Source organism: Triticum aestivum, chromosome 7B, assembly GCF_018294505.1.
Source record: "Triticum aestivum cultivar Chinese Spring chromosome 7B, IWGSC CS RefSeq v2.1, whole genome shotgun sequence".
Lineage (NCBI taxonomy): Eukaryota > Viridiplantae > Streptophyta > Magnoliopsida > Poales > Poaceae > Triticum > Triticum aestivum.
Window position 1 is genome coordinate 34,354,509 of NC_057813.1, and position 14,678 is coordinate 34,369,186.

Sequence of the window (14,678 nt, forward strand, 5' to 3'; positions counted from 1 at the left end):
TGCACTAATCAGTGGCATTTGCTCTTAGGCAAATATCTCTGATCAATGCCATTTTGCAAAGAGTTTGTGCACTAATACTTGTCATCTTACCTGACAAGATAATGAAGACTGACTGGGATGTGGCGGATGGAGGAGCTCAGGTGGTGGCCGGAGCTAAGGGCGCCGAGGATTTCATCCCCATGAATAGGTGGCTCAGGACGGTGGACCTGCCTAGCAGGATCGCCTTCATGAGGCTGCCTCGTTCAAGGGGACGATCTCTGAGGCAGGGCCATGAGGAGGGGGCCCGGGAGCCGCTGCGCTTCTACCAGCAGATCAAGGACAATGAGGACCTCGCCATGCTCGTCGTCCCTCGCCATGCTCGTCGTCCGTTGCAAGTTCGTGGAGGTGATGAACACCTGGCTGGTCATCAAGCGGCTAGCTCCCGCGCGTGGTCAGGCTATCGGCGAACAAGCGGTGCGTGTTCTGGGTACAGGTCCAGAAATTCAAGGGGCACATGGTGCTTGGACGAGGCTGGAACTACTTCTGCCGCCGCCACCGGATCGTCCCCGACGACCTCGTCATTAAGCGCATCTCAGGACTCGGACTGAAGGTTCAGATCTACAACCACAACTCCTCGGTCATGTGTAGGTTTCGTTGCAGCAGTCACAACTGCGTTGGTGACATCGAGCATGCTATGTAGTTAAGTTAAGTAAGGGTTAGTGTTGAACTTTTATGGTGTGTGGCGGGACTTGTGCTGGGAACTTGTTCATATTTTGGCCAGGAGCAGCACCCTGGCATGGAGCAGGGAAGGAGGATGCCCCTGCTGTTAATCTAGACTTATGCTATGTAGTTAAGTAGTTTGTTGTCATTTCCTTGCTTGTTGTGTTTGATTTCATTTGGTTGTTTGCTTTGTTTGATCTTGCTGTTGTGCTGATCATGTGGTGGTAAGGCCACCACATTTGAACGGGGTGAGCAGAACACAAGCGCTGTTTGCAACCAAATAGATTAAGTTTGCATCTGCTCACACCCTAAGCACAAAAACGGCAACCAAACAGCAGGGGGGTAAGTGCCCCTCCATGCGAGGCAACCAAACAGGTTGCATCTGCTGCATATGAGGCTGCATTTCAAGAACCAGGCTGGCTGGAGATGGACATGCAATACAACTACTGTTGCAAACTGCAACCAAACACGCCGAGAGTTGCCAAAAATGACAACTTACTTTTTTTTGGTTGATTCCAACTATTTGCATGTAAAGGCTATTGAATTATACCATTAATCCGAATATGATTAGCTAAATGTATTTATTTATCTTTTTCGAGATGAAAAGGTTACTTGTTCCTCATATCTTCGTACCAGAATGTTTGTCATTCACCCCTACCCATTGGCGCCCTCCTCTCGTGCTCCCTTTTCTTAGGGGTAAAACCATTCTAATTTTTGTCCCTATTTTTCAAAAGGCATCGGGAATTGTTGATGCAACGACATGCTGAATACAATCCGATGGAATATGAAACAAACCTTACAGAGTTGATTGCTTCCATTTGCTGATCTCCTCGGTCCTCACCCATTTGATCTTGTGGTCATCACAAGATTTGAGCATGCCCTGGATTTCTTCAACAACCGGCCCATCTGCACAGAGGATTTTTGCTATCGTTTTTTTTTGCGAGAAAACTTCCGATCTATTCATCAACTGTCAAGGTAGTACAAGGAACATCATAAGTAAAAATTACATCCAGATCCGTAGGCCACCTAGTGATGACTACAAGCACTAGGCGAGCCGAAGGCATGCCAATCATGCTTACCATGCTTCTACAGATATGGTGTCATGCAAAGTACTCCCTACTAGTTTCAAAAAATGTCTTACATTATGGAACGGAGATGATACATTAGAGGTGAGCCCATGCTCGACATGGAGGGCCTTTGGCCCTTGAGAGGGAGGGCTAGCTTTGCATAAAGGGTGCATGATTCAAATACAATGACCCGAAGGGAAACCGAGACAACTTTTTGGTCCTGGTGCCTGTTGGTTTTCACTTTTTATCATGATTCTAGAGAAGATGGATTCAACTACTCGGACTTATGGCATTTATTTAACGTAAAAAAACTAGACATGACCTTTTCCAATCCAAAGAGGCCAGGCGCATTAAGGCAGACGTTGATTTCATCGATCCGTGTCCTTGTTGGCGGTGTCCGGATCCGGATCTGGGAGTCGGAGCTCATCGCGCATGTCCTAGTTTTACCATGGGACACGGGTGAGTTGCCGAGCGAGAGCTCCGCGCTTTGGCACCATTGACGGCAACGCCTGCGGGCACCACTATCTTCAGGAGTGCCTTTGCACCTGGTACCAGCTCAAAAAAGGAAAAACTATGTTTTTGTTACTCTAGTTTTTGCCCACTTTATTTATACCACTCTAGTTTTTGCCTACTATGTTTATACCATTCTAGAATTTGACATCTCATTTTTACACTCTTGGCTTTTGACAATGTATCACAAATGCTATTTGTGGCAAAAGCAAAAAAAAAACATTTCACTTGCGACACTCTCAGCTTTTGACAATGCACAATTGCCAAGAGTGACAAAAGTGAAATGTGAACAATCTAAAGTGGCATAAACAAAGTGGGCAGAAAGTAGAGTGACAAAAACAACCCTCCCATGCATTTACCGTATCTTGCCGTCCCATGCAGATATGCATTTGTCTTGTTTGAGTTTCTTATTATTATACTAAATAAAAAGGCCGCACATTGATTGCTTTTGTCTCTCAGCTACATAGATCACGTGTGTAGGAGTGTATCCCTGTCCCACATGGATGGATAATTTTATTCGAGCTCACGTTGCATCTCACCCTCCCTATCCACACAGAGTCAGCCAGCGTGCACCTCGGGCTTCTTCCCAAATCATACTGTAATAAGCTGAGGGTGTCTTTTTTGCATGGTATAAAGCTGAGGGTGTTGTTGTGTCTCAGTTGTTCATTACGGAGTAAGTATCTTTTAGGAACAGCGTTTATACGAAAAATCCTGCAGAGAGTGGTCCCGAAAGCGAGGCAGGCGCTAGGGTTTCCCCCGCTCCCCTCCCGCCGCCGTCGGCCGTCGGCCCCGCCCCCCGCCTCCGCCCCCCCTTCCGCCCTCCCCCTCCTCCGTCTAGGCCGCCTCGCGCCGCCTCCCCGGGAGGTGGCCGGGGCGGAGCTCGCGCCCCTCGCCCGCAGGTCCCCTCCTTCCACATCTCCCCCCGCCGCCGTCGGCGGGCGCCCCCGGCGCTGGCCCGGGTGATGCCGGCGGCGGCGGGCCTTCCAGTCCCCGCGCGCGCGTGCTCCCTTCCCGGGGCAGGGAGGCGGCGGCGGTGCAGCCCGACTTGGCTGCGGTCCGGCGGCCCTGCGGTGGCGGCCGGCGGCAGGCGTGGTGACGGCGCCGCTCCTTGGCGGCGGGGCGGCGTGGTGGTGCTGGGTGGCCATCGACGCACCCCCGGCATGGTCTCGTTGTGTGTGGCGCGGTGAGGAGGTGGAGCGGCTCGGACTTGGGGCGTCGGTGCTGACGGCGTGCCGGCAGCAGCGCGAAGGCGGGAGCTTTACGGGCCCACGAGGGCTCGGCCGGGCCTGTGGGCCTACGGGCCTGGTGTGCTCCTGCTATTGCGTCCGGACGGCTACTGTCGCGGACGGTGGAGGTGGGGCCCTCCCGCGTGCCGATGGTGCTGATGCCCTAGTCCCGGCTCTGATTCTTCGCCGTGCTGTCCTCACTTCGCGGTGCCGTGGTGAGACGGCGTGGAGGCCTCATGACCGCGTTGGTGCAGGGTGGTGGTTGGTTTGGTGGCGGGATCCGGAGCGCCCGAGGTGCGGGTTGGGATCGGGGAAAACCCCTGTCGGCGTGGCCGACTCCGGCGCGGTGGCGCCTATGGGTGCCACCTGACCTTCCGGGAGGGCGTCGGGGGCTACCCTTCCTCTCGCCTCGTCGTGTATCGGGGGAAACCCTTGGCAGCAGCGTCGTCATCGTCGTGATCCTTCTTGGAGGTGTTGATTGGTGCCGGCGCTTCGGAGTCTTGGAGCCTAGTGGATGAGCCCGGTGGGCCCAGCGATCGCGAGGCTTCTTCGTTTTTGTTGATCCGCCGTTGTCGGCATTTGTTTCTTTTGCTCTTTCCCTGTTGTTTCTTTTGGGCGTGATTGTGCTGCTTTTGCCCCAGCATCTATCCCTGTATGATTCGGTTGGTTGCTTTGTATACAAAGCGGGGGGAAACCCTTTTTCGGCAAAAATCCTGCAGAAATCAATATTTCTCTTTTTTTATGAGTCGATGCAGAAAACAATTTGTTTTTTCTTTGAGGTTTTGCAGAAATCAATCATGTGAACCAAACTGGGCCTCAGCAGAGCATTGCAGCAGCTCCGGCCCGCCATCGTACTGGCCCATACAATTCCGAAAAGCCCAACAAGCAACAAGCCCATATAACCCCTTGTATCACACTCAAAACTAAGCTTTCGCTTCTCTCTCTCTCAAAAAAAAAACTAAGCTTTCGCCGAAAAAAACGAGGGAAGAAGATCAATGCATCAATGAAAAACAGGGGGCAGTAAATAGCACATGTTAATTATTACTCTAATTATTCAACAACACTTGGTCGGAAACCACACGGAGTTGCTACACACCACAGGGAAGAAGAAAATCGGCCGATCGAGATACACAAATCGTAGGGACGCACAGCAGTGGAGCAAGCAAAGTACTGTAGCATCCACACCACACCACACCACACACTAGTATAGTAAAGCTATGGCGAGCCGAGCGGCTATGCAGGCTAGGCGTCGAGCACGGTGGGGCACTGGAAGCCGTTGGGCGGGTGCTTGCCGCAGGTGATGAGCAGCCGGAGCGCCACGGGGAGGTAGATGTTGATGTTGAGGACCCGCGCCCGGATGGTGGTGCAGAGGCACAGCGCCGCGTCCAGGTCCGCCACCCCCTGCACCAGCGGGCAGCACTTGCTCCGCGCCTCCCGCCCGATCACCAGGTGCACCAGCCCGCTCAGCACGTCCACGCACGCGTTCAGCTTCAGCGCGTCGATCGGGCACGTCTTCCTCCCCGGCCCCGGCGACGGCGGCGGCACGTAGGGCGGAGTGTATGGCGGTGTCGGCGGCACGTAGGGTGGCGACGGCGTGTATGGTGGAGTTGGCGGGACGTAGGGCGGAGTGTATGGCGGCGTCGGCGGGACGTATGGTGGCACGTACGGCGGAGGCAGTGGCGTTGGTGGCACGTACGGCGGACTTGGAGGAATGTACGGTGGCGTCGGCGGGGTGTAGGGCGGCACGTACGGCGGTGGCAGTGGAGTAGGAGGCCCGTACGGCGGAGTCGGCGGGGTGTAGGGCGGCACGTACGGCGGTGGCAGTGGAGTAGGAGGCCCGTACGGCGGAGTCGGCGGTGGGCGCGGCGTCGGCGGCGGGTGGCACGGTGGGCATTTGTGGCCCGACGGTGGCCCGTGGTGGTGCTTGGGCGGCTTGCCGTGGTGGGGCGGGTGGTGGTGTCCAGGATCACCACCACCGCCACCGCCATGTCCCGGCGGGCAGTTGCTGTACGACCCGTACGTGCCCGGCAGGAGCAGGACGACGGCGACACCAACAAGCAGTAGCGAACACACTCTGGCAAGGCTGGCCATGGCGCCGGGGCGTCCGGTCAGTGCGCGATCCCAATGCCAATGCAGTGCCATGAGACGCACTCCTCGACGCGTTTTATAGAGGGGATATGCCAGACGCCCGCGCCATGCCGCGCGCCAGGTGTTCGACGGGAGCCCACCTGGCGACCGACGGCGCGCGCGCGGCGCAAGAGGCCACGGGCGGCGCGGGGCTCACGGTCACGGGCGCGCACTGCACGCATACAGAGGCGTCAATTCTAGTTGTACTCCATGCGCCCGATGCGCGCATGCCGCCATGGCACGGGGCCGCGAGTGCGTGACGCGCCAGCTGAGGGAAGGAGCATGAGAGTGGAAAGTGAGGCTGACTGAGGATTTGTCCTTTGAGACGAGACTCGAGCGCCCGTGAACTGTCAGGGTTTTGGCGCCTTCGCCAACTCTACTCTATGGCTGGACTCTTCGCTTGGGTTTTCTTCTTAAAATTCTCTCAGATTTCTAAGCATACGGTAGGTTGCCGATTCAAAAAAGGTTCATGCCACACGTATATAAGTGATATAAGTGCCATACGTGTGGCACCAACATAGGATAACTTTAAACGTTTTTTAGGCAAGTTTAGTGACGCGAGGATGACAACTTTAGTAATCAAGCATGGCAACTTTCTTTCCATATGGCAAGTTTTAGTTTTTTTGATGTTTGTTTTTTCTTTTCAGATGGCAACTTTAGTTGTAAAAAACGTCATGACCGGATTGCTTCGTGCTGCACGTGTGGCAATTATCATTTGGGTTTGACAAATGCACAGAAAAAAGACAGGGAGATTAGGATGGCTCGTTACGTGCGCGTGATGTCGAGATTTTGTGCTAGGTGCTTTGGATCTATTTGGCACGACTACAACTCTAGGGCGTTTGTCCTGAGGGTGTGTGCACGAATACTTCCGTCGTCATCGACAAGGTCAAGCCAGCTCCAACAGGGAAGCGCTGACAAAAGCGCGTCGGCGACAATAGTCGTTTGGTGGTCTATAGACCTTAATGCAATTTTTATTATGTTTGATGTGTTTTACACTGCTGATGAACTTTTGCTATGTCGTGCCACATGTATATCACTTATCAGGGTCCTTCGTCAGATAGTGTCCCTTTCACTTGAAATCTTCTCTCATTATGCATGACAACCTTGTCTCATGATTCCCACGACCCCTCTGTGTCCCTTTTCTCTCACATTACACTATATCAGACACACAATGAGTTCTCTCTTCCACCGACTAGTACATGGATTTATTTCGGTAATGTTCAGACGGGAAGGAGTGGCAAAACAACAGATTTTCCTTTTAGTTGCGCCGCGAGATCAAACGTGGCATTATTTAGGAAAAATATATTTCACTGTCAAAAACTGCAAAACCTATACAATTAAAACTACCATCTAAAACGTTCGCAAATGTCAATCATTCGCAAGCTAAGAGGGTCCTTTTTTTCAATCTTAAACCTGGAACAACCATATTTGTTAAAAAAAATCTCAGATAGTATTTCGTTTGAACCCGGGTCTTTCTTTCAATGGTATCTTCAAAATAAGCCCACCTTTTGATATAATTTGATAATAGAATATGATATATGATGTCTCAACCAAGATATGGTATATTAGATCTCAAAAAAAGATATGGTATATTAAAAATTATTGGCTCTTTATGTTGGGGTGTTAGAAACAATCCATGTAACGTCAATGCAGTACATGTCGTATACTCATCCCAAATGAAACATGGAACGGTGGATCCATACACAATAACCACACATGGGATAGAAAAACCATTATCACAAATACATAACCCATAGACGATCGGCTAGCTCGGCGTCAGCGGCAACATGCATGATGTAGTGTGAGTTTGCACGACGACGGCCGTCGATAGTCATGGGGCCGTGTACCCCCTTCCCCCCCCCCCCCCCCCCTCCACCAGGACTGGCAAAGGATGCAGGTGTGGACATATCCAACAGTGGAGGTGCCAACCTAGACTCTGGGACTGTGACGAAAGCAGACGCCTTTCACTCTTTCTACCGTGGTTGGGACATTGTGTTGGGGCTCGTTGGCAGTTTCTCGGACATGGATGCTGGGGCGGCGGCACCGGATGGCGGTCCATAAGGGTGGCTCTCCGGCAGGTTTCATGTTGGTGGTGGTGGCTACCTCTCTTGGTTGTGTGGGCGGCGAGAGGTGTAGCGGTGGGTGGCACAGGGAGCTACAGAGTGAAAGCTCAGCGTCTTGGCGGCGCCGCCGCCGACGCTCGAGGGCACCACTCTCTTCCTGAAGACATTGTCGAGGTGCTCCTGTCGTCAGGGTTTTGGGTGAAGACCCTTGTTCGTTCTGGACTCGGCAACAACAATGCTTTACGTTGTTATCCCTCCCGAGGGCGTTGACACGGAGTTTAGGTGTGTTAGGGTGTAGCGGGCGTTGTACTCAGTTCTTCCAATGCTATTTTCCGGTGGTGTTGCGCGATCCGGTTATCCTGGGATCGGTGTTGTGTGGGGGCTGCCTCACCATCTTGTATAGTTCGGCCGTGTACTTTGTTCGGCGATACTTTATATAAAATAGGATGAAAGCCTATTTGGAGGCAAAGTGAAAACCATAGTAATATTCTACCCAGGTCAGTGCACTCTCAAATAGTGCGACTCTAGTCTTTGTAGTAATCAATCATAGGTGACTAAATTTGAGGCAAATGAAAATTAGCAAAGATAACTGTATAATCAGTCATGTCAGGAACGGAAGTATACCCTGTTCGAATCAAACTGAATCGTGATGTGTTTCCGTGGAAATCAAACTAAATTGTGCATCATTTTCCTCCTACTTAATTCCTGTAAAAGATAAGCAAACCGTATAACAATGTTGATGTTCATGGTGGCGCGTACGTGGTTGGAGTAAGTGGTCAAGGAGATTTTTATCCAACATGGACGACGACATAGTCTATAGATACGTCCTCTACACTTGTCGACAGAGGTTTTGTGTTCATCGTATTAGACTTTACCGTTGCCAATGTGCCTATTATATTTTTTTAAATTTTTGCATGTTGGTTGGTTGTATGCATCTTAGTTATATAGAGACTAAAAGTGTATACTCTTTGCATGGTACCTGCTTGATGCTACTTTATGAGTCAATAAAAGTGCCCTCTATAAAATAAAAAAGCAAGTGTATAATGTAAATTCATGTGGAATTTCCACGCGACAAACATATATCAATTTACATTATGGAATTCATGTGGAATTTCCACGCGACAAAAAGCAAGTGTATCATCAAGTGTATAATGTAAATTCATGTGGAATTTCCACCATGGAAGCAGCCATCCAGTTAGAAGAACATATATGGATCTCCTAATCTGCAGCCTCTTCACTGCTCGCCCCCAACCTAGGATGTGTTTGTTTTGAGGGATGGGTTAGGGTGATTGTGGGTATCGCCAACCAACTGGCTACCAATTTTTAGTTTGGTGAGTGGGTAAGGATAATCCATGTTTTGTTTGGTTAAAAGGATGAACACATGGTTGGGGATAGCCATTGGAACGATTGCTTTGAGCCTTTGAGGGATGAGTGATAGATAAGGATTGTGGTGACCTTTTTGATTGAAGTGGTGAGATTACCTCCATAATTCGTTATTTTTTTCAATGTAAGGCAATTAAATACTTCTTCCGTTCGGAGATAACTGATGTGGTTTTAGTTCAAAATTTGAACTAAACCACGTCTGTTATTTCCGAACAAAGGTAATATGATAAGTGCAACAATAATCTTGAAATTAAACTATTCCCATAACATACACAATGATAGTAGAAAATAAACTTGAACTTCATCAGATATAACAGTTCAACACTCCATAGGTAACCCAAGAACATACGACTCATAGTTCAACGTTCCATAGTTTAATGTTTTGAACATACGACTCATAGTACTAGAACCTATAGTTATACAACCCATAGTTTAGTGTTTTGGTGGTAATCAAAAGAGCTTATCCAACAACCTATAGTTACCGTCTAGGTTATCCACCAGGCAACAGCCGCGCGGCCTACTCAAGATCCAGCCGCACCCTCTGCAACGGTCGGCCGCCACACGCGATTGATGGAGGTAGAGAACTGACACAAAGTAGAAGAGAGGGCATGAGTAGAGAATGAACTCACCTCTCGCAGCCTCTCTGCTAGATGGGCCGCCGCCGCGCACAGGATAGAGAAATGAGAATGGTGGAAAGTGAGGGTTTCATGCTCACGTGCGGGCTGGTTGCCGTCACCCGCCACTTTTTCACAGCTAACCATAGCCCCGTTTTTGACGAATATTCCGAGCATCTAGCTGCCCCTACCCTTCCTTGCCCTCAGATCCAAACAGGTGGCAACCATAGCAAAAAGGGGGTATCCTTGTCCTGGGAGGACAGCCCTGCAACCAAACACATCCCTAAGCACCAAACACAAAGCAGCAGGTTCAGAAACCACAGCAGCAAGCCAGCAACCATCTCTTCCCCTATGAACTCCAGCAAGACCACTGGGATGGCACTGGCATACACCGCCACCAGGCCAAACCATTCTCATACACAAATCAGATATTAACTCGTTATTATTACAACATATCACAATCAGACAACGTCGTCGGTCCGCTTAGGCAACAGGCAAAAACAGTGTGATTGATCTAAGCGAGACATGGGTGTCAGAGCTCCAATTTTCGTCGATGGACATGGAGCCCAATCTTTTTTTCCCTGTACAGTTAAAACAGGACCAGCATCCAACAATGCCAAGAAATCATAGAAATGCCGTTTCTGTCGCCTCAGACTGGCAATCACCGCCGCGCCTTTCCTGCCATGAAGAAGAGAGCACATTCCCAGTTAGCTTCACTTCCACTCTTGTCAGAAGAAAAATTAGGGTGGATTCAGAGATACCACTCACCGCGGGGTGACGACCGGGGCCTATACGATGCGGCGGCCATGTCGTTGAGGTCCTGCAGCGGAGTCAGATGCTTGACGACTTCATCCATCATCGGGCGCGACTTGCTGTCACGGTTGAGGCAGTGGTGGCAGATCTGTGCAACCTTCTGAACCCCTCTGACGGAATAGTTCAGCCCCAGGCGAGGGTCTACGAGCTGATAGAGCCTTCGCCGGTCGCTCAGATACGGCCTCGCCCATGCAACGAGGTTCTGCTCCCCCGGAGGTCGCTTCTTGTCCACTGATCTCCTGCCAGTCAGCACCTCGAGAAGCACGACTCCGAAGCTATACACGTCGCTCTTGGTTGTCAAGTGGCCTGAACAGTGTGCTTAATATGAGATATAAAACTTGGCATGTCTATTGCCAAAACAAATAATCGTAACTGAGTTTTTGTTCTCTTGGATCTGATCACATTCAGGAAACTAGGAAAAAAAAAACACTGTAAAGAACCAACTACTAACTGCACACTAAAAATTCCTGATGGATATAATGTGGCTACTTTGAAATAAATAAGTTCCGTTGAATACCTGTCATTACATACTCAGGCGCAGCGTAGCCATAGGTGCCAAGAACCCGAGTAGAGACATGGGTTTTATCACCTTGGGGACCAGCTTTTGCTAATCCAAAATCTGATAGTTTTGAATTGTAATCCTGTTGCAGCAGAACTTTCACAGTTAAACCAACATAATACAATTAAGCATGGGAACAAACAAAATTGACCAGAGAGTTACCGCATCGATAAGAATATTTGATGTCTTAAAATCCCTGTAAATAACTGGTTTCGGACCAACATGTAGGAAGGCTAGACCTTTAGCAGCACCAAGAACAACCTTCATCCTGCACGGCCAAGGTAGGGGAAGAGTCCCTTCAAGATTAAACAAAGTAAGATAACAGGAGAATAAAAAGGGACAAAACAATATAAGATATTACTACTAATCAATAGACATCACATACTAAAAAAAGAAGTAAATGTAGCTAGGCAGGGACGAAAAGCAATAAGTAAGCTAGAAGAAAACCCACACAGGACCATTGTTCCTGTAAGGATTTATAGCAGAAGTTGGAGTTTTAAATAACAGTTTGAACAAAAATGTTACGATTGTTCTGAAGTTTGAACTGCAAAAAAACAAGCTAGAGATAGTAAGGCATGCATACCAGATACCACCTTGGAATAAGAAGATAACAAGCAACTGATCACCTTTAGATTATTTTTGTTTCTTTGCAAAAAACTATTGATTTTCCTTTCAGATAGAAGTATTAGATAGGTTGAACTTCAGAAAACAGTTCCTCAAGATGCGATATTATCCTAATGTTCAGATGTCATTATGTGTTTTCTTTCAGAAAACAGTTCCTCCAGATAGGAATAAAATATTATGTCAGTACATTGGCTCAAATAAAGCATTCCAAGTTTCAGCACTCAATGTAGGAATACTAAACATAAAAACACCAACATTCAATAGTAATATTTGTAGTTGATTGCTCACTTCTGAAAAGATGATTTTCTAGACTTCCCCGTGCCATGAATTCATATACAAGCAGTCTTTGGTCATCCTCAATACAGTATCCAATCAGCTTAACAAGATGTTTGTGATGCAGCTGTCCCAGAAAGTCAACTTCCGCCTGCAAATTGATATCTCTGGAAGTTATAACTCCACCTAAAGAAAGAAATTTAGGACTTAAGAAGCATGCAGTACTTACCACCCATTCTCTATGACCTTGAAGAGCATTTTCCTTCAGACTTTTGACAGCTACAGTCAGACCAGTGCCGGGCTTTGCAGGAGCTGTGCTGTTCGGCTCAATCCACCCCTTGAAGACATACCCAAATCCACCTTCTCCGAGAATACTGTCTGGTCTAAAGTTAACAGTGGCAGATTTAAGCTCTTGGAAAGTGAATTCAAGTAGCTTGGGTGATATTTTCTTCTCAATTGATGCGTCAACACCATTTTCTTCACCAAGCTTCCTCTGAAAATGATCTGCAAGATCTCGATTGCTAGAGTTTAGGTATCTTGTCTCCGCTGCCATGGAGTGGGGAAAATGGTTGAGCATTTCACCCCAAACTGGAAATTTGCCAATGGAGACTACAAAGTAGATGGCATGGTTATACTAGTACACTCTGAAGTGCAATATGCTGCACTCAGATTACGCTCAAATGTGTGAGCTAGGATAAAATATATTTGCTGATGCTTATATTTCTTAGGTCTTGGACTTCCCCAGGTATCCAAACTGGTTAACAAAGTAGATGGACATATGCCCAACTACCCAAGACCAAGAGTATTATATACTAGGCATACTTATCCTCAGGTTTTATTAAGGAAAAAAGAATCAATCCAGTTGAATTGAGGTATCATGAATATGTTTCTTATACTGCTAGGTAAGCTTAGGCAAAATGTCAATGATGAGCGTCACAGCAGAAAGCAACATAATTAGATGTAGTTTGCTCCCTGAACCGAAGGAACAAAGGCCTGATTCATGCCTCTGTAGTAGTATTTACCACATGTGTTTCTTCAGTTATGTCACAATGGTCAGCAAAAATCTCACCTGCTAGTCAGAATTATTACTATAGTGAATTGCATAACACAACTTGCACCTAAAGATAAGCAGCAAAAAACCATTGGTTTGAAGGGGATTGCTATCTCGCAATAGAACAAAGAACACCTTTTACTTACCCATCCATAAAAAGAGTTAAAGACACAAGCCCAAGCTCATATATATGCTGCCATGGCACTAGCTGTTTAAGATTAGGACATCGACGCCTCGGTGAAATAAGCAAGGTTAAATTCAATAGGTTTCCTCAATTGATGGTCAACTCTCAATCAGGAACCAAGAAAGAAAGCCCAATTCGATGTAAAATAAAAAAAGTTCAGTGCTGCACAATCTTGTGAGAGCTGGCAATTATACTGCTAGCAAGGACAGGATCCTTCATCAAAGAATGGGAATACTAAGCAAAATTCATCTGATCCTCGTGTTTCTTGTACCTTTGCTCGACGAACACAACATCGTATCAAGTACCACAGCTATCACATCATGGCGGTATGTAATCGCTAGAGAACAAAGCAGCTGATCGCTCCCGGAACCAGACAAAGAGATCCCACCAACCAGGAAAAAAGGACAAGACTTCCGGATAAAGAGCAGGAATTTAATCAGCCACCTGCGTCGTAGACATGGCCGCCTTTGACCGCGGCCCCGGCCGGGGCGGCGGCGGCCGCCGCCGCCGGGCGGAAGCAGGAGCCCCGCAGGCCCCTCGTCAGCACGGCCCAGCAGCCGCACCCGCGGCGCTCCTGCCGGTGCCGAGGCAGCGGCGAAGGAGGAGGCATGGACCCACCACCAAATTCCGTGCCCCGTCAAGTCGAGGCGGCGAGGTCAAGAACAAGCAGAGCTTCTGGCGCCGGCTGGCTGCCCGGCGACCCACCTACCCCCGCTAGCAAGCGACACGACCGGTTCCTGCTTGGAAGCTGGCTTTGGATGGACGCCCGGACTCGCACCCCCCGTCGCCGTCCGGACCCCGCAAGCAGATAAGTGCGCACGCCGGCAGAAAGGCGAAAGCGAAAGGAGAGGGAGGGATAGAGGAGGAGGGAGGAGGATCGAGTCAGAGAGCGAAATGGCGCTGATGGTGGTGGGAGTAGACAAGTCGGGGAAGCAAGCGGGCGATGGCTGGCTGGCGCGAGTGGGGAAAGGGCGGGCGCGAGTGGGAACGGAGTGGGAGTGGAAGCGGCAGTGGGTCGCACTCGGGGCGTATGCGCACTGGCGCCGGCACCGCGACGAATGTGTCGCCGCCGCCGTCATGATGACGACGGCGAGGAATGAGGAATCAATCCGTGTGTTGTGTTGGCCCCCGGTGACGACGGGAGTGCGGTGGAGGTTGGCCGAACCCCAGCCGGCTGCGTTGGTTGGTTGGGGCGGCCGTAGGTGAATTCACCGTGCTGCGGCCGGGGGCGGCTTTTTTCTTCCGGCGGGTTCGATTCACCATGGAAGGGGAGGGCAAGTGGCGGGCAGTGGCCAGTGGGTATCCCAGCAAAAAACATTGTTCATTTTGGATCTAAAAATTACATCTCCTAGCCTTGTGTACTACTCCCTCCGTTCCTAAATATTTGTCTTTTTAGAGATTTTCTATGGACTACCATACAGATGTATATAGACATATTTTAAAGTATAAATTCATTTATTATGCTTCGTATGTAGTCATTTGTCG

The 14,678-nt window shown here is 49.3% G+C and overlaps 2 protein-coding genes across 4 annotated transcripts; both read right to left on the bottom strand.

The window, feature by feature from the left end:
• Nucleotides 1-4,523: 4,523 nt before the first annotated feature.
• On the bottom strand, nt 4,524-5,650 carry LOC123156397 (36.4 kDa proline-rich protein). Its single transcript, XM_044574528.1, has one exon. The coding sequence runs from the start codon at nt 5,642-5,644 to the stop codon at nt 4,745-4,747; it is 900 nt and encodes a 299-aa protein (XP_044430463.1). The 5' UTR covers nt 5,645-5,650; the 3' UTR covers nt 4,524-4,744.
• A 4,325-nt stretch (nt 5,651-9,975) lies between these two features.
• On the bottom strand, nt 9,976-14,434 carry LOC123156396 (serine/threonine-protein kinase PBL36). 3 transcript variants are annotated; one of them, XM_044574525.1, is made up of 7 exons: nt 13,638-14,434; nt 12,188-12,567; nt 11,974-12,109; nt 11,224-11,357; nt 11,020-11,143; nt 10,458-10,808; nt 9,976-10,367 (listed from the first exon to the last, which is right to left on the bottom strand). In XM_044574525.1, the coding sequence occupies exons 1-7, from the start codon at nt 13,801-13,803 to the stop codon at nt 10,351-10,353; spliced, it is 1,308 nt and encodes a 435-aa protein (XP_044430460.1). In that variant the 5' UTR covers nt 13,804-14,434; the 3' UTR covers nt 9,976-10,350. The 3 variants fall into 3 exon arrangements, with proteins under 3 accessions (XP_044430460.1, XP_044430462.1, XP_044430461.1); XM_044574527.1 differs by having other exon boundaries at nt 12,188-12,462; nt 13,638-14,430; XM_044574526.1 differs by having other exon boundaries at nt 12,188-12,504; nt 13,638-14,429.
• Between the last annotated feature and the right edge of the window lie 244 nt (nt 14,435-14,678).

Bases quoted from the DNA above. Each gene is read 5' to 3' on its own strand.
- LOC123156397 (XM_044574528.1), bottom strand. From the start codon at position 5,644: ATGGCACTGCATTGGCATTGGGATCGCGCACTGACCGGACGCCCCGGC.
- LOC123156396 (XM_044574525.1), bottom strand. From the start codon at position 13,803: ATGCCTCCTCCTTCGCCGCTGCCTCGGCACCGGCAGGAGCGCCGCGGG. The intron at 11,358-11,973 runs GTGAGCAATCAA...TTAATCTTGAAG, and splicing joins AGAAAATCATCTTTTCAGAA to GGACTCTTCCCCTACCTTGG. The intron at 10,809-11,019 runs GTATTCAACGGA...CACACTGTTCAG, and splicing joins GCCTGAGTATGTAATGACAG to GCCACTTGACAACCAAGAGC.